The sequence below is a fragment of the Xiphophorus hellerii genome, chromosome 2 (genome assembly GCF_003331165.1).
Source record: "Xiphophorus hellerii strain 12219 chromosome 2, Xiphophorus_hellerii-4.1, whole genome shotgun sequence".
Lineage (NCBI taxonomy): Eukaryota > Metazoa > Chordata > Actinopteri > Cyprinodontiformes > Poeciliidae > Xiphophorus > Xiphophorus hellerii.
The window spans coordinates 1,224,159-1,248,381 of NC_045673.1; the positions used below are offsets into that span (position 1 = coordinate 1,224,159).

A 24,223-nucleotide genomic window follows, 5' to 3' on the forward strand; every position below is an offset into this window, starting at 1 on the left:
TTCAATTTATTTCAGATAATGAAAATGTTTGCTCGGTTTTGGTTAGTTTAGTTAATTATAACAACCTCGTTGTGCTGCAGCTTTTGTTTTCTGGGACGTTGGGAGTTTTTTGCGTCCTGATCTCCATTGTCCTGCGCCTCCTGCAGGCCCGCGTACGCGCACACGGGAGCGCACCTGCAGAGAGGAGGGAGCACGGAGAGCGCCGTTGTTGCTGGGTTTTTGCAGGAGGAATCTATTTTCGGATCAGTGTGCATTATTTTTACTAGCCTGGTTATAACCCGGCTCAGATGCTCAGAGGCTGTGGGTTGCTAAAGAGGCTGGAGAACCGAGCCAGCACAGTTTAAATATTATTTTACTCAGCTGCTTCCAGCACTTGCATTTAGTTGAAAACAGGCCATTAAAGTCGCTATAATGCATCATTCTGTGCAAAAGTAAAGCGATAAAAGTCACATTTCTTTTTTTTCTTTGTTTTGTTGAACATTTTTATGAAATTTGTTCCGTTTCTCCTGCAGGCGTCCCGGCCTGAGGCGTTCCCTCACCCCCACAGACTCCCAGTGGAGGGCAGCCGCATCGGACCAAACCGACCCTGCTCACAGGTCAGCTGCTGCAGCGACGCATCCCCGCCTGATGCTGCTGCAGCGACGCATCTCCGCATGATGCTGCTGCAGCGACGCATCTCCGCATGATGCTGCTGCAGCGACGCATCTCCGCATGATGCTGCTGCAGCGACGCATCTCCGCATGATGCTGCTGCAGCGACGCATCCCCGCCTGATGCTGCTGCAGCGACGCATCTCCGCATGATGCTGCTGCAGCGACGCATCTCCGCATGATGCTGCTGCAGCGACGCATCTCCGCATGATGCTGCTGCAGCGACGCATCTCCGCCTGATGCTGCTGCAGCGACGCATCTCCGCCTGATGCTGCTGCAGCGACGCATCCCTGACGCTAACTTAGCGAGCCAAATACTTAGCTTTAAAATAAATAGTTAACAAAATAAATATTTAGTTTAGTTTAACATCTATTTAACAAGCTATATATTTGGTCAACCGACTAAATATTTAGATTTAGTTGAATGAATTTATACATTTTTAGCATGAATCTAAATATTTAGTTACCATGATGCATATTTAGCTTCATGCTAAATATTTAGTTGGACGTTAGAAATGTTGAGCTAATATCCACATTCACTTGCTGAGAACCAGAAGTAGACTACCAAAATAAAAGCCTGGTATTCCAAACCTCTTTATGAACTTCATAAAACAGAAGAGGAGCCGTTTTGAAGGGAATGGAGGCGATTTACCGATGAATCTGCAGCAGGAACCAGCAGGAGTTTAACGTTACTAAGAACCTGCTTTTATTTTGATAATGCATTCTGCTTAATTACAAACTAAATATTTAAGTTTTAAACTAAATATTGAGTTAGCTCAGAGCTAAATATTTAAATGGGAGCCAAATATTTAGTTTTAATATATTATCCTGCTATCTAAATATTTATCTTGCTAAATAAATTAATGTATATTTTGTCTGAAACTGTGACATTTATGAATAAATGAATAACTTGGTGAAAATATTGTTTCTTTCTTACGACAGGCTAAATAAAGCAGATTATTGCTGATATTTATTTGCAGTGCGGCTTCACTGAGGGCGGCCGTAGCGTGGAGATGTGAACATGCTCACGTCTCGCTGCCTCTGATTCAGCAGCATCATATTTAAACGTCTTGTTCCCTCAGTCATGTTGCCTGTTGTGGCATGTGCCTGTGGCTATATTTAGCCTTATTTCCATGCATCATAACCAAGTTAGCAGATCTGCTGCAGCAGATCACATCAAATTTAATAATATAAATATCTACTTTATAGAAATGAGTGACTCAGAGCAAAGTATGCAGCAGTTTACTACAGCCGCAGACGTTAGGAGGTTTCTGTGTCGTGGGACAGACAGGAGGTTAATTTTGTCCGTCATTGTAGGAACCGAGCGCCGCATGGCTGCAACACGTGTAATCGTGCTGCGAGAGCAATCAGAGTGTCAGGCAGAGAAAAGCAGTTTGCTTCCCCACAAAGACACCGCAGACAGGCCCTGTCAACGCCCGCCGCCGAGGCCCCGTCCTGAGCCGTAATTCCAGCCGCTACCTTGGGGGGCTCCAGGACACCTGAGCCGCCATGACGGGGGTGGAAACTGAGAGAGAATTAACTGATGAGGAACAACCAGAACCAGAACCAGACTCCTTATAGAGAGAGAGGAAAAATTCTTCAGTGTCTAAAAACAACTGCATAAAGTTTTTCATTTATTGGTCAATGTTTTTAAGTTTTTGCGCTGCGTAAAAGTTTCCCACCATCCCTTTGTTTTTTTGTCACAATTAAATGTTTCAGATGATCAAACTAGTTTTAATAGACAAAGTAAAGGTCAGAGGTCACAATTCAACGGTAAAAAAGTGAGACCAGTCAACAGAATGAGTCGGTTTAATGACGATACAGACATTTACAATTTTACCGATAGCATCAGTTCACCAGCAGGAGTTTGTTAATTAAATATCTAGTTCAGTAAAAATTTAGTCTTAAACAGTCAGAGTTAATCCCCATTTTTCTTCCTATCAGAGGCCAAATAACTCAAATTATTGCTGTTAATTTCTGACTGGTTCCCAGTACAGAATGAGTTCCAGTCACCGACCAGTGATTCAGTTACAGCGATAGCAAATCCAACCCATCTGAAGTTTGATTTGTTAAATTTTTTCATATATGTTATTTTCACATCATGTCTGTTCCTTCTTTTCTGGAACTGGTATAAATGTTTGATTCCAGTGATTCTTAAAGTGAAACCAGTTTTTCTGTGAATTGCAGAAGTTCAGCTCTGGTTTGGGGTCCCTGCCTCAGCTGGAGACCCCCGTGGTCCAGGTTGTCGTCAGCAACGCCAAAAACCAGCTGCAGCAGTCGGACAACATCCTGCCGCAGATCACCAACAAAGGAGGTCAAAACAACTACCAAACGGTGAGCCTGACATTCACAGCTTCACCTGCAGATGGCAGCAGCAGATCCGCTCCTAAACATTTTCAACTGACTCACAGAAAAAACAGAAAGTTTTCTCCTTTTGCGGCAGGTCGAGAGGTCAAAGTCAACTCAGCAGTTCACGATGCGTTACGGCGCAGCGACGGACAAGGCGGCCATGTCGCGTAGCGGGAAGGTTCTTGGAAACAAGATGGAGAAGGAGCGAGCGTATGAAGGACAGCGGCTGCCCATGTCGCCTGCAGGTGAGTTAGCTTCATTAATGTGTAGCGCCGGGTGTCCAAACTGTGGCCCGGGGGCCATTTGCGGTTCCTCTACTGCAGTTCAAGAATAATACAGATTTAGACCCCAGCACAGATGGGAGCTTTTTATTTTTAATTAAGTAGAACTATTGGAGACAAATCTTTTACAGGGCTGCACCGATTGGAGTTTTCTGGCCGATCGTTGATAACCGATCTTAAAATAACCAGACCTGCCGATTCCGACTTTGGCCAATACTGATATTTTTCATCTGAAATGTTGCCTATTGTTGACATACAAAGATGCAGACATGACCTGGTGGGCGGGGCCACCCCGGTGGGCGGGGCCACCAGTCAATCCTCTGTCACAACAGAGTGATTGTAAAAACCATAAATAAAAATCTCACCATGTAAGATATTTTTCTGGCCCTCAACTCCTTTCGATTTGATGATTTTGAGCCATGAGACATAAAGTTTATGATTTTAACAGAGCTCTGCCTCCTCCCGTTTTCCTTCCTCAGAGGCGCTGGGTAATTTCGGGGAGCGGCTGACGGAGTTCGAGCAGCAGGAGGTCAGCGACTACGCCGAGGTCTGGTTCCTGGGTCTGGGCTCGCAGAAGATCGAAGGTTCCCAGGGAGCGGCGCAGAACAACGGATACGACGACGAACACGGGAGCTACGTCCGGGTAAAGCTACCGAAGCTTCGCTAAAGGGTCGTCCACAGGTCAATATGGCCGACAGGTTAGGAGGTACCATTCAGGACGGCGCCTTAGTGTTGGCACAGAATACTGAACGCCGCTCTGAGGCGAACCTGGAGTCCTGTCATCACACAGAAAACTCGGTTCTGTCCGGCTTTGCTCCTGGATGCAGAACGAGCCTCGCTGAGGCCGAGCGGCTGGACGTGTGACCGACGGCTGGAGCTGTCAGATGATCCGGACTGAACCAGCTGACCCGCTTTGATTTACACTTTCAATGTCAACTAATGTCTGACAGCGAAGCCTGAGAGCCATTTATCCTGCAGCTGCACTGGCTGAATATGACATTAATATCACTTTACACTTGCAGGCTGGAATAAATACATTGTTCTTTGTTTGCTTTGCAGGTTTTGATAAGATTCTGTATGTTTGTTTCAGTGCATAATTACAGTGAAGCTGCAACTTCAATTGATTATTTTAAAAAGCAATAATTCTGAAGATTAAATGATTAATCAAATTAAAAAAAGGAAAAGACAAATTCTACAGATTTTTAATTTAAAACTTTTTATGCAACAATAAAAAAAATAAAAATCATTTAATTTCCCTGTGGGATAAATAAAGTATTTTTGAATTTGAAATAAGCAAATAAGTCATTTTTTAAATAAAAAAATAAGCATTTTATTTCCTAAAATGCAGCAACAGCTTCCTGTAGTTTGACCTGCAGCTAATAAAATCCTCCCAACCTGAACCTGTGAGACGCTGCGGCTTTTCTGCTGGACTGAACGCCAGTGGACCGATCTGCTCATCATTTTTATTGATGAAGGGACTGAAAAAGCAGCTTAGAATATTGTCTTTGCAGAATCAGAACCAGGAGAAGCTGCAGCTGGAGGATTTCTGGTTAGAACAGATTTACAAACGTTTCTTCTTCTTAAATGTAAAATGTTTATATTTTTGTGCAGTTTTGGTTTCATTAATGCTCTGAGCGTGTTGTTCTCTCTGCAAAGGGCTTTTTTAAAAGTTCTCCAGTTATTGATCGATCGTTGTCGCCTCTGCTGCCTCCAGGCGCTCCACGACCACATCGCGTACCGGTTTGAAGTTCTTGAAGTGATCGGAAAAGGTTCGTTTGGCCAGGTCCTAAAATGTCTGGACCACAAGAACAACGAACTCGTCGCCATCAAGATGATTCGCAACAAGAAAAGGTTCACGCTTCCTGCTTCTGTTCACTTCATTTCATTTCTGTTTTATCTACCAAACATTTAAAATCCTCTCCTCTCTGCGCTGCAGAATAAACGTCTTGAAGCTAACCGGCAGCCATCTTTTGGCATTTATTCAACATCTGATAGCGTTGTAATATCCTGCCACATGCTTGCACCGTGATCGGTTTACATTTTACGAGTCTGCCAATTTGTTGAGACCAGATTTAGCCTGCTGGAAGTCAGCGCTGCATGGTGTTAGCTTACCTTCCCTTCCCCACTGAGAGGCACCGTTGGATATAAATGCCTGTTAGTTAGAGCCGCGAGTCTTTGGGGTTTTCCACCACTTCAGTGATGCAGAAATCAAAATGGATGCAAAGTGCCGCAGATTTCTTTCATCTACTTTATCCTAAAACATCCGCGTTCAGGCTCTGCAGCGTTAACTCTGAATAAAACACATTTTTATTTTAGTTTCGGGGTTTTGACAGATTTCTGCGCTTTCCTTTCCTGCAGATTTCATCACCAAGCTCTAGTGGAGCTGAAGATTCTGGAGGTGATAAAGAAGAAAGACAAAGACAACCTGCACAATGTGATCCACATGAAGGAGCACTTTTACTTCCGGAACCACCTCTGCATCTCCTTTGAGCTCCTCGGGTCAGTACCAGCAGCAGATGATCAACTCTGATGAATAATTGATCCTCTAATTGGAGGCGTGTCACCTTTAACACATTCAAGCCCCAACCTTGAACCCGACTCTCTGGATTCCTAGTTTCACTGGCAGCTGGTCGGACGGAGGAGCTGAGAGATTTCCTTTGTGTGTAAACCGCTGATCTGCATTTGAAGGGATGAAGTTTTATGTGTGGCTCAGTCTGAGTGACCTTTAGGGGACGCCTTGGACTAGCACCTTGTCTAACATTACTGTCACCGTATCCTTTAGTTAAAGCCTAGATCAGGGCCTGTCTCTTTCCCCATCTTGCTTCATGGTGCGAAGGATCCAGTTGCATTTACTCTGAAGAGGTTTATGCTTATCACAAGAAGCAGGAAATAGCAGCAGATCCAGTCTGAGAGGACGATCAGCTCATTTCCAGGCAGGTTCTCAATGTGAGTCCAACAGAAATGTTCAGTTCAGCTTATTATTCAAATTAGTTTAAAAAGTTTCTATCTAAAGAAATCCAGCAGAGCATCGAGTCAGGAGCCGCGTTTCCATTATACATAAATCCAACATGTTTAAGAATAACAAATTGGTGTTTTCATTAAATAAAAAATGCCATTAAAATCACTGATGAATCAATCAACCAATTAATTAATCAATCAGTCAAGTTTATTTGTAAAGCACATTTTTGTGTCATGGCAGTAAAAAGTGTTTTACATCATATAAACGTAATGCTAACTAGGCTAGCTGTTAACGACAGGCTATGCTAGCTGCAGTGTAGCAAAGATCAAGGGGTGGGCGCGTGAGTGGGCGAATGATTGACAGCACTAAGCCCCGCCTCCTGGCTCTGATTGGTTGTTTCTAGATCACATGGCAGGAGGTGAGGAGCTCCAGTTTCCTTCTACAGATTATCAGTCATTAACTGTCACAACATGGCGACAGTTTCAACAAAGTGAAACATTTAAGTTCTTAGCTGACTCGCTCCAGGAAGGAATCGCAGCCAATCAGAACCCAGACCAGGTGCAGCTTCTATTGGGACAAGAAAACTGAGAGAAAACATAAAGTGAGCAGCTTAAATAACAGCAAATAATGCAAGTTGGAGAGTAGCAGGAGAAGAAAGTGAGGGAAAGTGGTCAGTTTGTCCTGCAGCAGCTTAACTACAGAGATAACTCAGGGAAACCTCAATCCTCTACATGAGGCAATGTTAACTTTTTACATTCTTCTTTCTGCAGCAATGACATAAAAAATCTAATTTAAAGAAGTGATTTAATAAATCCTGTGAATGTTCTTCAGCAGCCTGATGAATCCTGCCTTGTCCCGTCTGACAGGGTGAACCTTTATGAGCTGATCAAAAAAAACAACTTCCAGGGCTTCAGCCTGGCGCTGATCCGGCGGTTCGCCCACTCCCTGCTGCGCTGCCTGCAGATGCTGCACCGGGAGAAGATCATCCACTGCGACCTCAAACCGGTACGGAGCTGCTTCACTGTTCAGACGGCTGGGTCTGCGGTGAGCTCCCTCCTGTGGACAGCAGCGGTACTGCATCCATCTGAAGGGTGTGAAAATGTTTCAACAGGAAAACATCCTTCTGTCTCAGCGAGGGCCGGGGAACATCAAGGTGGTCGACTTCGGATCGAGCTGCTACGAACAGCAAAGAGGTAAAAAAATAAAATAAAACATGGCAAAGATCAGAGGCACAAACTATTATTTAAACTATTTAAATGGTCACTAATTTATTAGAGTACAAAATAATTGATCAGAATCACTTTATTGCCATTGCCAGCAAACAAGTTCAGAGGCTAGGAAATTGTTTGATATAATAGTCAAAATAAATAATAACAAAATAAAAATATACAATAAGTATACATGCAGCAGGTGGATAATGTGGTTGTGTTATGCCAGAGTCATTCATAATGAAATCTATTTATTAAATTATATTCATTCATATTAAATATAGAATTAAGTGTAATTAACAACCAACATCCTACAAGGATGCAGGAAGTTGTTTTCTGGTTGAAGCAACCAATCACACGCCAGGGTCTCCATAGCAGCAGCCAATCGGATGTCAAGGTCTTGACAGTTTATAAATTAATTCACAATGAGCTTCAGCACAGGAACATAAAACAATTTATTAAATAATTAATGCTAATTTTTAAAATGAAAAAAATGGAGGCACAATTCTATTTTTAATGAATTATTTCTGTATTTTCAGTTTTAATAAAGTAATGAAACATTTAAATAATCATGTTGTTTATTCATTGTAATCTGGCTGCAATGTGTCGTTTCTTTCTCTTCTTTCCTCTCTGCTGTCGCCATCATTAGTTTACACCTACATCCAGAGTCGCTTCTACCGCTCCCCAGAGGTCATCCTGGGTCACCCCTACAGCACGGCCATCGACATGTGGAGCCTGGGCTGCATCCTGGCTGAGCTCTACACCGGCTACCCGCTGTTCCCCGGGGAGAGCGAGGTGGAGCAGATCGCCTGCATCATGGAGGTGGGACCCCAGAAACTAAAACTCTCAGACACGCAAACAAAACCTTTTCACATTTGGGACAAAACTTTCAAACCAGTTTTCACTGATGTGGAAAAGATTTTCTTCTAAATTTAAAAGACAGAAAAACCTGAAAAGGAGGAAAATACTTCAGAACTTTTTACTTCTTGTTGACGTAAAGAGTTCTGGTTTTTTAACTCGCAGGTTCTCGGGACGCCTCCAAATGATTTTGTCCAGTCGGCATCAAGGAGGAAGTTATTCTTCGGTAAGAATTTTATTTTCTCTGCAGTTGAGCCTGTTTTTATTCAGCCAGCTGTCTGACCTGTTCTGTAAGTTATGATGCTGCAGAGCCATAATTCACAAAGCTGCACTGTTTGCTACACTTTAATGGTTGTATTTTGTTTATTGCAAACATTTTCACATTCATACACCTTGATACGTAATTACTTAACAATTTGTTTGAAAAGAAGGCAGGCAAATGTGGAAAATAGGAAATGTTAGATTTTAAAAAAAATTCTCCTATGAACTTAAATAGTACAGAAGAAGATTAATCTCAAAATTGAGACTTTTTTCTCAGAACTCTGAATTTTGATCTCAGAAGATTAATGTCAGAATTCTGAGGGAAAAAATTAGAATTATGAAATTTTCTGACTTCAGAAAGTTAAAATCCTGAGAAAAAAAAGTGTTTTTTTTCAGTGATCCTAATCCTCTTCTGTAAAATAGTCACTAGATGAAACAGAGTGTTGGAAATCAAAATTTGCATCAATGTTTGGCTTATGTAATTATCCATAATTATAATTAGTAATTTATTATTAATTAAATGATTAACAATTAGCTAATGTGACATTAACATGTTACTGTGGAATGAATATTGAAATGTTATGACGGTCTTCAGTCAGAGGCGTCTTCAGACTCCTTGGCTGACAGACTGCTACTGGAGATCCATCCTGTCCACATCATCACTAATGATTTAACTTACCTCCAGGGATAAGTGAAGTATTTTTTTAATTTGAGTTAGTTCCATGTAGGAGATGCTTCCTGCTTTCCGTTAAAAATCAAACATTTATCATGAAAATGCAGCTTTGTGAATTTGCTGAATTTGACAGGAACATTCTAGAACGTTGAGAACGCTCCTGTTCACAGTTGATAACAAGTGAAAACAGTTAAGAGCACAATATATAGATAACTATCTTCAGAAATCTTCTCTCCATTCTTAATGTCATCAACCACAAACAACCAACATCTCTCACAAGAGAAGTTTTCTGTTGCGGTGAATCTTTAGGATTTTTCCAAGTCTGTCTTTTGCAGTTGCTTTTCCTTTATTTGTCCGTTCACCTTGACTGAATCCTGTTTAATGAGTCTGCGTTTTTAAACGCACGGCTGCATTATGACTCAGACTCCAAAGGAAACCCGAGGAACATCACTAACAGCAAGGGGAAGAAAAGGAAACCCGACTCCGTCGAGATGTCAGCGGCGCTGAAGACCAACGATCCGTTGTTCCTGGACTTCATCCAGCGCTGCCTCGCGTGAGTTTAAACATTTCTGGACTCCGCTGAGCTTCTCTTTGTTCTCTAGATGCGACTCTTTGCTTTGCTTTTCAGTTGGGATCCAGCGAAGAGGATGACTCCCGATGAAGGGCTGCAGCACCAGTGGATCCTGGAAGGAAACTTCAACAAAGTGAGATCCAGAACCAAGCCGACAGCGAAGAGGGGCGCGGAGAACTGCAGCGGCGCAGACAGACAAGCAAACAGCAGGCCTGGTGAGAGGAACGCACTCTGGGGAATAAACGCAAAGAAATGCATCAAGTCACGTGTTTACCGACTTTATTAAATAGTCAAGACTGAAACTGAGAAATCATTTTCATTAACTGAAATAAATAAAAACTAACAGGCAAAACTAAAACTAACTGGAACGACATAATGAGTTTGTAAAAACTAAAACAAACTGAAATTATAGATACAATTTGCTGTTTTTGTGTTTTTTGAATCTATTAGCCTTTCAAACTTTTCCCAACACAGTTTACGTCACAAGCGCCGCCGTAATCCTCCTGGCGGCGATCAGTTCGCAAAACGGTCAGTTGGTTGTTCAACAATAATTATGTAGATTTTTTGAAAATGCTATCTTCTGCTGAGTATTCATTACCCAACCAATGCTTCAAATTTATTTATTTTATCTGTAATTTTTTAAAACTTTTCCATACACAAGTCAAAATTAAAGAAAAAAAATACACAAAGACGAAATTAGTACAGAAATAGATAATCAATATTTAATGTCCTGTTGTTGTCAAGAACACAAAGTATGGACTGAAAAGGTTTAGGTAGATTATCAAACCTTGATTTTGTAAAACATAAAGCAAAAACAAAACGTCAGAAACTTTTCTAAAACATGTCAGGGAATTTCAGCTGAGTCAGAAAACAATCTGTAAAATATATCTGTAGAATAACAATCTATGTATACATAATCACAATACAATACTTAGTGAATCAAACAAACTGAAACTACTAAAACTATATCTAATAAAAACTAAACTATATTTAACTGATAAAACTAGGAGCCACACTTTAAAACTAATTAAAAGTGAATTAGACAAACTAAAAGTTACAATGAAATAAAACTAAACTATAATAAAAAAAACCTGGAGCTGTAATAACCGTGGAGTTTGCACTGTTTTTGTGTTTTTGTACAGCGGAGAAGGTCGGCGCAGAACATGGCAGCAATGACAAGCTGAAGAGGGACGACTCCGAGGCCGGATCAAAGATGGCGTCCGGCGAACGCCTGCGGCCCCTCGGCGCCTCGGCGGAGGAGGAAGTGTGTGAAAGCGAAGGCGGTGAGCGGCCGGTCCACATCATCATCAAACCACAAGAAGAAATGAGCACAGAGCGGAAAGACGGCTAGCAGGCCTGGAGGATCGGGATGCGTTCAGGGCCGCTGGGAAATACGGATGTTCTGGTTTGGACTTACAGGAAGAAACCCTGAATTCAGTGAAATGGGTTTTTTCTACATGATGAGAAAAAACCTCAATAACGAAGGACATCTTCTGATTTTAGTAGCTGGTCAAATTTAAGTCATCGGCCGAATTTTATAGAAGTCGTGATTCAGTTTCATGTCATCACATCTGAAACATGAAACTTTATTTGACGCAGGATTAGATTTACAGCAGCATCTGGACCTGCCTGATCATTTCTGGAATCAAGTCTTTGCTGTGCATCGAAAAAATAAAAATAAAAACAAGCTTGACTTTTTATCTTCAGAAGAATTAAAGCTGGAAAACGTAGAAAATCTCCTGCTGCTTTTTGTTCATTTCTCCTCATGTCTGTGTGAAAATGCTGAAATATTGAGTCCAATGACGGCTGAGCCAAATGATTTTTATCACGACATCAAAGAAATATTTATCAGATACGTTTTAATCGATTAAGTTGATAACTCGTGTTATTATTTACTGTGGAATAGTTTGTTTCATTGAACTAAACCCTGAAATGTGGATTTTTAAGAGAATCTATTGTATATATTTCTGCTGTCTTATAAATATGTAAAACAGAGCAGATTTTAAAATTAGACAAGGTTCTACTTGTTGTGTTGTTACTGTATGATCACTTTGTATGTCTGTTATTCCTAATATTTTTATATTAGAAGCAAAAAGACAATCCTCTTATTGATAGTTTGTGCCTTGCAGTATTAGAGATCCAGCACTTTATTGTTGTTTTGTTGACATTTCCTGTCCAGATATGATTTGAGCCGTTCTCCCAGGATCCCTTTTATTTAACAAAAAGATTCTCCGTTATTGGTTGCAAAAAATTCATTTAAACTGATTTTATTTGTTGTTGTTTTTTACAGATCTTGCTTGCAGAAAAGCACATATCAGCAAAATACTGTATGTAGGCTAAATAATTTAATCCTTAGATGATGTATTGTAGCTGTAAATACAAGAACTCAAAAGAAGTAATTTCTATGTATTTTATGCCGAAATAAATATTGTTTAAAGGACATCTTGTTTAAATAATTTCACATTTTTCTAACTCGCCTCATGTGTTTTGCGCCCAGGATTCAACCTGATACCAAATTAAGGTATGTTTCTTTTTCTAGTCTAAAGTTTCCAGGTACTGACTGTAATATTGATGACAAATAAGTACATTTATTCAAATAAAAACAAATGAAAGTGGTGTCAAAAATAATAGAGTGGTGCAAGTGTTGCGCTGCATTTTGACTAACTGGATCAAAAAAAAATCCTGTTCTTGTAAAATATGCATTTTGTAACAAAGCCTTACATAATGTAGAGAATTAAAGCATAGTGTACTTTTAACTACAAAGAAGTTTTTTTCCTGTGTTGAATCCAAACCCTTTATGGAGTTGAAAACTTGAAACTGAACAATGTCATTCATTTTGCAGTTTTTTGAATAGTTAAGAAACAAACATCCGTGTTTTAATGGGGCTGTAAAGTCACTAAAAGCTCCAGGTCATCAGAATTAACTGACAAAATATTTTTTTTATTTGGGGTCTGCATCATTTCCACTTCGTTACACGTTATGTAAGCGGAGTCTGAGCAATATTTGGAGCTGAAAATCATACTCAACATCTCCTGTCACATCGACCAGATAAAAACATGAGAACAGTTAAGTAAATGAATAAAAATAAGTCCTAAATTAATGCTAAACACCAGTAATACACTACTAAATATGCGACAGCTGGGTTTGGCTCCTCGTCTCACTTAATTAAAGACATAACCAGCTGTTTGTGTCTTTATGTCTCCCTAACAGATTGTCCCTGTTTTTATGCGACTCTCATTACTCGTGGTGAACGTTCATTCTTTTCACTGATGTATATTTGATAAAGTTTCGATCTATATTACCACTAACTCTCCCGCCGGTGGACCAGAATGGAGCGAACCCCGCATTTGATACGCCACAACATACGAACATTTCATTTTGGCCTACGCGGTTGCCGTACTCGGAAAGATGGCGACCGTATTGTTGGCTAGCCGTCCTGCGGATGTCCTTTCAAAGATTTCAAGTGAGTAATGTCACAACAGCATTTAGAGGATTGCACACGCCGTGCAGCTCGCAATATTTGATATGTATTCACGGACCCCGCCGCTTTAGCATGAACGGGCCGGTAGAAAGGACACCCGGCCGCAGTGACCTTGCTAACATCCGCTAGCTGAGCTGGAGCTAATCTGGATCTTTATGTTTTTGGCTGAAAATGCTGCTTTTTTACCCGAGGGCTTACGTAATATAATATAATACAATATAATGTAATACAATATAATATAATACAATATAATGTAATACAATATAATATAATATAATGTAATGTAATGATCCTGCACTGCGCTGGAGTGAAGGCTTGTTTGTCCGAGATTATTTTTCTGCCTTCAGTAGAAACAGATCCTTGTTATTGTCCAAACAAAATTTATTTAGTTAAATAATCGGAGCTAAACTACAGCTCTTATTCTTCAGGTTTATATTACCAATAAGAAGTTTGACCAGCAATATTTTTATGAATGTATTTGTTCGGAACAGTTTGTGATTGAAACATTTCAAGTCCAACGTCAAGCTTCACTTTATTCTCCATTTAAACATTTATCATTTAATATTTAAAAGATTCCTCGGTCAAAATAAAATATATAATCTGGAAGAGCAGTTATATATTTTAAATGGTTCTAACGCGCAGGTGCTGAGGTTAGAAATGAGGGAAGCTTTCATTCAAATTCAACAAAATAATTTTATTAAAATTCTTATTTAAGATAAAAACAAACACATGATTTTATCACCAGATTTGATCCTTTAACTCAAATATCAAAAGCACTGTGTGAGGTTGCATAGTAATAACAATGTTTCTGATTTGATGTATTTTTAATATTTTATAATACCATGCCTAAACTTGTCATTTTTTATTGATTTGTAAGTAAACTGGATTCTGAGATCATCAAATATTTAACATGTTCTTTATTTACTCTTAAGGTCGTTTTTCCTGCTGTAGAATTTAATATTTTTATCTTGGCAGAGACAAAAAAAATATTCTGCCAGGAAACAAAGATTTTCTCCACATCTTAGATAAATTCTGTAATTGAGATTAAAAGCCATTTATGATGAAAAACAACATTTGTGAATTAATTAAACATCTTTGATTGTTGGGTGATTAAAAATATTAATAACAGATTGTTGGTTAGTTTAAAAAATGTTTTTCGTCTTAAATGAAAGACGGCAAATGGAAATTAACTATAAGAACTGATTTTTTGTATTTGATTTTTAATGCTTTTGTACTTGGTCCTTGTCAAATACATAAAATATAATAAAATAGATTAAACAGTTTTGTTGGACAAAAATGGATTAATAGGAATGAAAAACAACCAATAATCAATAATGCTCTGTTTACTTTATCGTTAGAAGTTGTGTAAACTGCTTCCTATAAAAGCAAATGTATAAATGCATAAATTTCATGATTATGCAGCCTTCCAATACTTTGACTGCAACTATTAAGAAAACAATAAAAAAGTTATTTTAGTGTGTAATGCTTGTCATTTATCCCACCTTCATGTTGGTGAAGGTTTGTTGGAATTCCTTCATTTCCTGTTGGATTTAAACAAGAAATAATAATAAAAAAACCTGTGATGCATTTGTCTCTCTTGTGTTTTTAGTCCTTAGAAAAATAAACCTGACGCTTCAAACAAAACGCTTCAGCATCGGCCAGTAGAAATGGATTTGGGTCATTTACAGAAATAAAAGCTTGTCTCTGTTGCATTTCATTGATTTTTGCATTATATCATATAGTGTTGATACAGAACCGCAGGCCTGATTGGTGATTGGTTTTCTGCTCCTGTTGACAGGCAGCTGCAGCCAGGCTGCGTCTGCAGCTGCGTGTGTCGCCTCAGCGCAGCAGAGGAAGCTGCACCATGCCGTCATCCCCAAAGGGAAGGGAGGACGCTCGTCTTCCAGCGGGATCGCCGCCACCGTGTTTGGAGCCACAGGTTTCCTGGGCCGATATGTCGTCAACAGGCTGGGTGAGTTCGGACCTTTTCATCAAGCTTTCGTCATTTTTCAACATCACAGCTCAGGATTTCATGAAGCTGAATAAAGATACGTTGCAGCGAGAGGCGCGCAGCATCCCTGCTGCAGGGTGAAAAATCCTGCCCACCAACGCAGATGTCTAACATTGGTTTTAGCTGTTAAGTTGTCAAAATAATGAGCTAAATCTTTAATATACACTTGATATACAACGGGAAAAGGGACGAAGTGCTGTGCTATCAGTTGTCAACAATATTACAACTAGATAACAAGGCCAGGAAAAAAAACATAGCAAGGGAGAGGAAAGTAGGTCAGCTATGCTAGCTTGACTATGAGAACTTAACATGTTGATGTTCTGCAGGATTTGATGTTTCGGTTTAATTAAAAAAGGCAACCAACACACCAACTCATCAGTAGGGCAGGTGTTTAAATTAGCTAATGACCATCGCTGTGTTAGCTTAGCTGATAGCAGTAACTAATCTACCACCGCTGTGTTAGCTTAGCTGATAGCAGCAGTAGCTAATCTACCACCACTGTGTTAGCTTAGCTGATAGCAGCAGTAGCTAATCTACCACTGCTGTGTTAGCTTAGCTGATAGCAGCAGTAGCTAATCTACCACAGTGATCACTTATTAATAATCACAAAATAAACATCAAGCCTGAAAACATGAAGCTGTAACCGACTGAATGTTTTGTGTGGGAAATGTTCGAGTGTGTTTTTTGGTGTTGAATCCTGACACATTAGTGCCGTTGTCTTTCAGTTGCTATGGCAACAAGTCTGTGTGAAGCGTAGCCGACACTGAGAGCAAGAAAAAAGGAGGAAACAGGTGGTTCTAAGTTATTCTTTAATGTTTTCTCAGCGTTATTTTTCCCTTTGCTGTGTTGCACTGAACTGATTAGAGCTACAGCTCCAGGTTTCATTTTGTTAACAAGATTGTTCTACAACGACATTCAATGAATCGTCTTTTACCCTCCAGCAGTAAATCTCCACATTTAAGCAATGACCTGCAACATTGATTTAACGTCCCTGAATGTCGCATGCTGCAGGTCGGGTTGGCTCCCAGATCGTGATCCCTCACCGCTGTGACCAGTACGACCTCATGTACTTCAGGCCCATGGGTGACCTGGGCCAAATCATCTTCATGGTAAAAAACTTCTAAACACGCTTACAGGTTTACAGGCCGGATCTGTGGGCCTGAAACTCTGCTGTGTCTGCGTGACAGGAATGGGATGTGAAGAACAAAGAGTCCATCCAGCGGGCCATCGAGCACTCCAACGTGGTCATCAATCTGGTGGGCAGGGAGTGGGAAACGAGGTGAGTTAACCTGGAAGAACCAGTAACCTCTCACAAGTCGGCAAAACCAGGAACAAGTGGCCAGAGCGGAAATGAAGAAAAATAAAAGCCACCAAATTCTGAGAAAATTCTGGGATTTATGATTGTTTATTTTTTTGCAAACTATTCTACCGTAATATCTGGACTATAAGCTGCTGCTTTCTGACATGCTTTAAAGAAGCCGCATATTAGACCATGTGCCTCATAAACGGCTTTTTACCAAGACAAAAGACTGGGCCACGAAAGAAAGGAAAGAGTCTGAGGCCAGGGACGCACAAAGACTATCAGCACCTGATCCACACAAATATGTATGGAAAGCCAACAGTGCCACAAAACACAACTTTTACCACGCGTCTGAATAAATGGTATAACTTTCAGCGTTTTTTTCAAACGACAGAAAAATTCTACAAAATATAAAGAAGAAACATTGATTTCAGAATGTTTTCTTTCTCACTTTTATTCACTATTCAATAATTATCACATGTTGCCTCATACCTTCATCCAGGACATTTTAGTGCTTTTTAAATCATTTTCCTCGCCAGTGTTGCTGCTGGACGGTTCCTTCTGTGTTTTTCTGGTCAGAAACGTTTCCATTTCGCGCTGCTAAGCTAACTTTAGCAGCAAAGCAGCTTCATGAATTTGACTGGCAGCCAGTTGGGGAAATTTTACTCAAGTAGGAAAAATGATACTTCATGATCAAATTAGTCAAGTAAATGTAAAAAGTACAGCGTAGTAAAAATACCCCTAAAAGTAAATTTACTTGTGAATGTAACTAGTTATTATCCAGCTCTGTTTAGTGGAAACACTGTAAAATTGGATTCTTTCGACATTAGTTGAATATAATCTTTGGAGATGTTGGTATGGTTGCCTCCTGAATGGTTAGGAGCCTTTTTTATTGTATTTTTTATTCTTTTATTGTATGAATTGTTTTTCTTTCTTGTAATTTGGGCTTTGAGTCTGTAATGAAATCTATCTGTAAAGTAATTTTTGTGCTCATTTACTTGAGTTTGTTTGTTTTTCTTGTTTTAAAACCAGAAACTATCGCTTTGAGGACGTTTTCGTCAACATCCCTCAGCAGCTGGCCCGGGCCACTAAAGAAGCCGGAATCACAAAGTTCATCCACATGTCGCACCTGAACGCCGACATGCGCAGCCCCTCCAAATACCTGAGGAACAAGGTGAGTCGGCACTTCCTGCACAAATCAAGCCGGCATGCGGGGCGTGACGCTGATGGCTTGCTCTGCCGCCGCAGGCTGTGGGCGAGGAAGCGGTGAGAGAAGAGTTTCCAGACGCTGTAATCATAAAGCCGGCCGAGATGTTTGGCAGGGAGGACAGATTCTTCAACTATTTTGCCAGTAAGAAGTTAGTGATGATGGGAATCAGCTCAGCTGTTTGTGGGTTGATAGAAACTTTCCTGGGATTCTTTCAGATATGCGCTGGTTTGGAAACGCGATTCCTCTAATGGCGCTCGGGAAGAAAACGGTGAAGCAACCTGTTTACGTAAGTTTTTAAAGCAAGAAGCTCATTTTCATTTTAATTCTCCTTTACTGCCAGAAAACTGCTGACTTGGCTTTAAGAAGTTAAAGATGTCAATTACTATGGTAAATTATATTGTCATTTTAATTTTCCACCAATATAATAATAATGACATATTAATGCAAATACGTCCTAAAGATCAATGAAGATCAATGTCTATGTCACGTTTACACCGTGTTCCAAATTATTATGCAAATTGGATTTAAGTGTCATAAAGATCAAATGTTTTATTGTGCTATTAAATGTATAGATGGTATAGGGATGGTGTCAGGGATCTTTGAATCACTATAGTTAATTTCAGAGAGCTGGTTGATTATTTTGTCTGCTGAGCTCTATTAAAGAAAATCTACTTTCTGTTAAGATGTTTTTGATTGAAATAGCTTTTGATTTTAGTACATGTGAACACTTAATGCTGCACATTCAAAGAATGACCGTTTTCTGTTCTTTATAGTCCATAAAATGTTTAGAAAATCTGCTGTGCATAATAATTTGGAACATTTTGCATTTTGAGTTTTTATTTTTGAAAAAAATCCTGTTCTCTGTGTTCAGTAAAATTTGATTTATACTATAGTAGTTCATGACTTGAAAATTATACTGACCATCATTTGCATCGAACATTTAGGAGAGAAAATATCACTTGCATAATAATTTGGAACGTGGTGTATTTATAAAACATTTTTAAAAACGGGTTAAACTGCTGCAGAGTTCTGTACAAAGACACAAAAACTATGAAATCACAGCAGAACAAAATGACAAAAACTAAAACATCACAACAGAAAAGTTACAGCATCAGATCCAACAAATAAACTAAAATCAAAAAACTTTAATAACAAACATTTAGCACTGGAACTGGAAAACATTAAAATATCACAAAATCAATCAATCAAAATAACTATAATTACAATTGATTATGAAGTCTGCTGCAAAAATTAACAATTCATCTTCAACAGGGAAAACAGGCAAAAGCTCAAACTGCCTACTTTATATAGGAGGCTAAATGTTTGTAGCATTTTTTAATTTCCCAGGTTTTTAACTTTATTAAAATAAATAAACTCTCCATCAAACTCATTTTAATTTATCAGGTGGATAATTGATTTATTGCTTCTGATGACAGGCTTACAGATACGGACATTTGTTTGTGCTAATGCATAATTGATTTTATTGATTTAAGTGATGCTAACTCTCACCAGCAGGTGGCAGTGTTTCTACGCTGCTGCCTCAGACTTAATAGATGAGAAGTAATATTTTATCGATCAATATGGCGAGTAAAAAACTCAGGCTTTAAGTTCTTTACAGAATAAAAATGTTTAAAATCAATTTTTCTACATGTAGATTTTGGAAGCAGTTTAATGAGGAAAAAATATCCCAAAAGTCCAAAAGTATCTCCACAAAATCATTGATTTTGACTGAAAAATGATCACAGAAATAAACGGTGGGTTTCTTCCTCAGGTGGTGGACGTTGCCAAGGCAATCGTCAACGCGGTGAGGGACCCAGACGCCAACGGGAAGACCTTCGCCGTCGCTGGGTAACATAAACAATCTCTAATATGTTTAGCAACGCACCAAAATTGCATTTATGTAAAATTTGCACTTTTGTTCATTATTTGTTGCTTATATTGTTTTATATGTGTTTTGGGGGAAATGTGCCTTTGGCATTTATTTGGTTCCGTAGTTCTGGTTCAGATTCTCAGAACCATTTTGAAGAAATTCTGCTGCATTAGCTGACGTTTTGTTTGTTTCAGGAACTAAAGTGAAAGCAGATATTAGTATTTGAGTAATTTTTTTGTGATTTATGTTGATCTTAAATTTAACTCTCTGAACGTTGCAGAGTCTCTGATGTGGGATGAAATATGACGTTCTGCAAAAGTTTTCATATATCCTGAATTTTCCACTTTTTGTCATTTTAAAACCACAAACTTCAGTTTATTTTTGGCAAACGTGAAAAACGAAGCTCTGCTCAGATCAGATCAAAATGAAGGTTTTGCTACAGAAATTATTCAGTAAATGTGACAACAAGTGGAAATGTTCTTGGGTATGAAAATCATACTGAAATAATTTATGTCCAATAATTCAGCACATAAGCAGAAGCTCAATCAACTCAGATTTAAATCCAGATTTATGATTTCTTCATTGTTTCATTTTAGAGGAGTAATAAAGAAATAATAATACATAAAGTCGATGAGGCAGTTCTTCTGGTCTAAATTAATTTTAAATGAACAGAAAGTAATTCTGCTGTTGACTGAAAACAAGTTTAACCTGATATGAAGGTTTCCTTTTATACAACCACGCTATGGCAGGCAGTTTTAGCATAAAATCAGTTTTATTTTACTGAATGATGATTTAAGATTTCTGCATTTATATTCTGACTAGTAAGAGGAAAAATTGAAAAACAGTCTAAATTTACAAAAAAAAAAATCCTGATATCTAAGTTATTTGGAGAAAATTCATTTTGAGTTGTCAAAATTATAGTTCCATATATCTTTGTTAGTTTTGACAAGTTGTTGCACAAGTTGAATTGTATATATCTCCCATCTAAAATACATTTAATATATCTTTAATTTTAAATGTACTTTATCTTTATAATTTAATTATCTGAAATATGTTTCAGATAGTCAGTAATTCTTTGCAGGAATCTTGAATTGAAGCCACTGTAGATCCTAATGGTAAATCTGATGTCATTTATAGTCAGAATATAATCAGAGAAGCAAATCTTTCAGTGGTTAGTGATTCAGTTCTGATTTTTAGGGTCACAATTTGATTCAGAAACTATTTTTAATTTAGAGCTATCTATAACTAACATTTATAACTATATTGTAAACCAATTTTTCTATTCAAACGGTGTAGAGATTCTGTGAGGAGGGAAAGAATGTAAACACATAGAAAATTTATTTAAAACAATTCTATGATTCCATCAGTTTATATTTAAACAAAACTAAATTTGTGCATAAAACTGTAATTTAACCAGCATTAGGTTAGCTTAAATAAAAAATATACAATAATTATTAAAAATACATTCTGTGGTAATGCAATATGCAAATAGGAGTGTGTATTCTGAACACATTTTAAAATACTTTGACTAGAGAAATTGTGATTCTCTAGTCATAAACTCATTTCATGAATCTGTAACACAAGTGATGCTGATTTTGTGTTAAATCGGTTTGCCGTAGAGGCTGTTTGGCAGCTGATTCTTGTTACCTGCCTGTTTGACCTGCAGGCCGAACCGATACCTGCTACACGACCTGGTGGAGTACGTGTACGGCGTGGCGCACCGGCCCTTCGTGCCCTACCCTCTGCCGCGCCCGCTCTACCAGTAAGCATCCTCACACTCCTGTTTGTTTTGTCTCACTGATCAGAACAAAGGCTGACATGAAAGCATGAATGTCTTCATTGTTGATGAACTCTGCTGCTGTTAGCGACTGACGTAGCGACTGCTGTCTGCTTTCAGCCTGGTTGCCAGGATTTTTGCCATGAACCCGTTTGAACCCTGGACGACCCCGGACAAAATCGACAGGGTGAGACGATGAAGATGTTTAAACTCAAAGTTTAAGTTGTTTTTTTTCTCTCATTTAAATCAGTCTTCCTCCAACTGTATGTTTGCACTATACTGCATGTAAATAACCATTTATTTGCCGTGACATGAGCTCAAAATGCCACAATTAGCTTACTAAAGGATTGTGTTTAAAAATAATAATGAATAAGTAGCTTAAAACCAGATCACTCCAAAGAATAGCTGAAGATACTGATGGGAAGAAAACAACACCAGGAATACTTATAGACACGTTGCATGTTGTTGTTTACATCCGGGGATTTCGTGCCTGGGCTCAACGCTGGAGGCAAAAACAGATTCTTTATACGGCGCTGCTGCAGTAGAACCTTAACTAAAAAAACCTGGAGATGTTATTAATTCAGGGCAGCAAAGGGAAAATAATGCAGGAAAACAGGTGAACAACACAAAGCCACTTTTTTCTTCCTCTGTCGGCCACGCTATACCGACCCGTTGCCTTAGCAACTGACTGACAACAGCTCCACTAGTGTATCAGGATTAAACAACAAAAACACTTCATTTCCCACAAAAAGAACAGAACATTCAGTCCGTTTTATGTTTTTAGACTTTATGTATATTTTGTGATTATTAATAAGTGTTCGCTGTGGTAGATTAGCTGCTGCTGCTGTTAGCTAAGCTAACACAGGGGTGGTTGATTAGTTAATTTAAACACTTGCTCTAGTCAGTGTTTTGGTCGCCATTTTTAATTTTTTTTAACTTAACCGAAACGCAGAGAATTCCACAGCACATCTACATGTTAAGGTTGTCATAGTCAAGCTAGCATAACTGACCTACTGCCCTCTTCTTGGTTAATTTTTTTCTTAATTAAAACTTTTTCCTGACATTGTTGTCTAGTTGTCATGGTGTTGACAACTAGTAGAAAAGCACTGCGTCCCTTTATGTTTCATTTCAGGCGTGTATTTAAGAATTAACGTATTATGTTGACAACTTAACAGCTAAAACCGATGCTAGTCATCGTCAGCTAGCAGATTTTTGCCCCCCAGCAGGGAGACGGGGTGGGATTTGTTCAGGTGACGTCACGCTGCAACATGTCCGTCTGATTGGAGGAAGACATCAATAAGAGACTTAAGAGACTAATGTTTTCATTCAGGTGATATTGTGTTATTTTTAGTTAGGAGGTTTGTGAGTGTTTAAATGAAAAGGTTTGAGAAACACAGGTCTACATCTTTAGTAAGCAGAATGCTCTTTGGTTTCCGTTCAGTTTCACACGACAGACATGAAGTATCCTGGACTTCCTGGTCTGGAGGATCTGGGCATCACGGCTTCCTCTGTGGAGCAGAAGGCGATCGAGATCCTGCGCCGCCACCGCCGCTTCCGTTACCTGGAGGCCGATCTGGACGAGACCAAGCCGGCCAAGACGGTCAACTACTGAGCCACGGCGCGAAGGCTCGCTTCGTAATTCAGCTTCCTTTAGCGGTATTCTGTACATAAATAAAGAACTATCCTTACTGGGTGTTTCTGCTTCATCACTATAATTCACCTGGACACGTAACTCTGGTTTTTGATTAATAACTTTTGCAGAATTACAGAATTTCACATGAATTCGATTCACAATTAACACAAAGGCTTTTTCAAAATCTATAAAAGATTTAAAATGAGACTTTCCTTCTTGTTTCCTGGCATTAAAGCTGCAGTGAGTAACTTTTATGATAAAAATGTTTTTACATATTTATTAAATGTTCTGAGGCAGATAATCTGAGAAGATTGATCTCTTGAGCTGCTATTGCTGTCTAAAGAAATTAACTGACCAGAAAAGCTGTCAGGAGGCGGGTCTTTACGCTGCCAATCAATCTCGTGTAATCGTTGCCAAATGTGCTAATGACAGAGAAATGACTTACCGTTACAGGAAAACTTTTATCTGTCGTCATCAGTGGCTATGCAAACTAGCCTTAGCATTCCTGGCAGATTCTTCTATCAGGAAGATGCTAGCAGAAAGGGAGGAGCAGCAGGTATTCAAGCATGATTGACAGCGCTAAGACCGGCCTCTTGGTTTTGATTGGTTGGGTCTAGTTAGCACTGGGTGCACACAGAGGAACTTGATTTTGTCTCATACATGGTGACATTTTCAACAAATATGTAAATATTTTTTTAATAAAAGTTGCATACTGCAGCTTTAACTACTGTAGTTAAAGAACATGTATGATAGAAACCTGATCTGTTCCTCTGCCAATAAATTACAAGATTCTGAATAGTTAAACCTATAATTAATATCCCTGGAATAAAATTCATAAACCAACTAAGGAGACTGATGATCGTTACTAATTATAATTAGTTTCATTAAAGATTTTTGCCTATTTTGATTGAAATGCTGTTAAAATAGAGTAACAAAAATATAAGATATAATTAGAAACAAACCAGGTTGTTTTTACTCTCATTAGATTAATTATCATCTCTAATGGTTTTCCTAAAGTTTCATTTGTCAAAAGCCATATTAATTTCACTCTCTGTAATATGAAAGTTTAAATACAAATTTTAAAAACTCAGTGACATGAAAGTTTTGATCGTGTAAAACCAGTTTTTCATAAT

General features: G+C 38.8%; 2 protein-coding genes across 4 annotated transcripts in view; both read left to right on the top strand.

Annotated features, from left to right (window-relative positions):
- dyrk4 (dual-specificity tyrosine-(Y)-phosphorylation regulated kinase 4) overlaps positions 1-12,250 on the top strand; it is a 34,639-nt gene extending 22,389 nt beyond the window's left edge. For all 3 annotated transcript variants that reach the window (XM_032586462.1, XM_032586463.1, XM_032586465.1), the window contains 13 exons: positions 513-596; positions 2,836-2,982; positions 3,092-3,242; positions 3,758-3,921; positions 4,993-5,129; positions 5,637-5,777; positions 7,104-7,242; positions 7,349-7,430; positions 8,095-8,267; positions 8,469-8,529; positions 9,661-9,790; positions 9,866-10,023; positions 10,951-12,250. In XM_032586462.1, the coding sequence (XP_032442353.1) occupies positions 513-596; positions 2,836-2,982; positions 3,092-3,242; positions 3,758-3,921; positions 4,993-5,129; positions 5,637-5,777; positions 7,104-7,242; positions 7,349-7,430; positions 8,095-8,267; positions 8,469-8,529; positions 9,661-9,790; positions 9,866-10,023; positions 10,951-11,159 (1,776 nt within the window). In that variant the 3' untranslated portion in view covers positions 11,160-12,250. The remainder of the gene's footprint in view (positions 1-512; positions 597-2,835; positions 2,983-3,091; positions 3,243-3,757; positions 3,922-4,992; positions 5,130-5,636; positions 5,778-7,103; positions 7,243-7,348; positions 7,431-8,094; positions 8,268-8,468; positions 8,530-9,660; positions 9,791-9,865; positions 10,024-10,950) is intronic.
- A 904-nt stretch (positions 12,251-13,154) lies between these two features.
- ndufa9a (NADH:ubiquinone oxidoreductase subunit A9a) lies at positions 13,155-23,146 on the top strand. Its single transcript, XM_032550391.1, has 11 exons — positions 13,155-13,271; positions 15,088-15,261; positions 16,312-16,409; positions 16,488-16,579; positions 17,633-17,774; positions 17,849-17,951; positions 18,026-18,096; positions 19,582-19,658; positions 21,347-21,442; positions 21,578-21,644; positions 22,899-23,146. The coding sequence occupies exons 1-11, from the start codon at positions 13,217-13,219 to the stop codon at positions 23,067-23,069; spliced, it is 1,146 nt and encodes a 381-aa protein (XP_032406282.1). The 5' UTR covers positions 13,155-13,216; the 3' UTR covers positions 23,070-23,146.
- The last annotated feature ends 1,077 nt before the right edge of the window (positions 23,147-24,223 follow it).

What these genes read in the sequence shown, in the direction of transcription:
- ndufa9a (XM_032550391.1), top strand. Translation starts at nt 13,217, where the DNA reads ATGGCGACCGTATTGTTGGCTAGCCGTCCTGCGGATGTCCTTTCAAAG. An exon ending in TGGGCCAAATCATCTTCATG is followed by an intron (nt 16,410 to 16,487) that starts GTAAAAAACTTC and finishes TCTGCGTGACAG; the next exon opens with GAATGGGATGTGAAGAACAA. An exon ending in ATTCTTCAACTATTTTGCCA is followed by an intron (nt 17,952 to 18,025) that starts GTAAGAAGTTAG and finishes GGATTCTTTCAG; the next exon opens with ATATGCGCTGGTTTGGAAAC.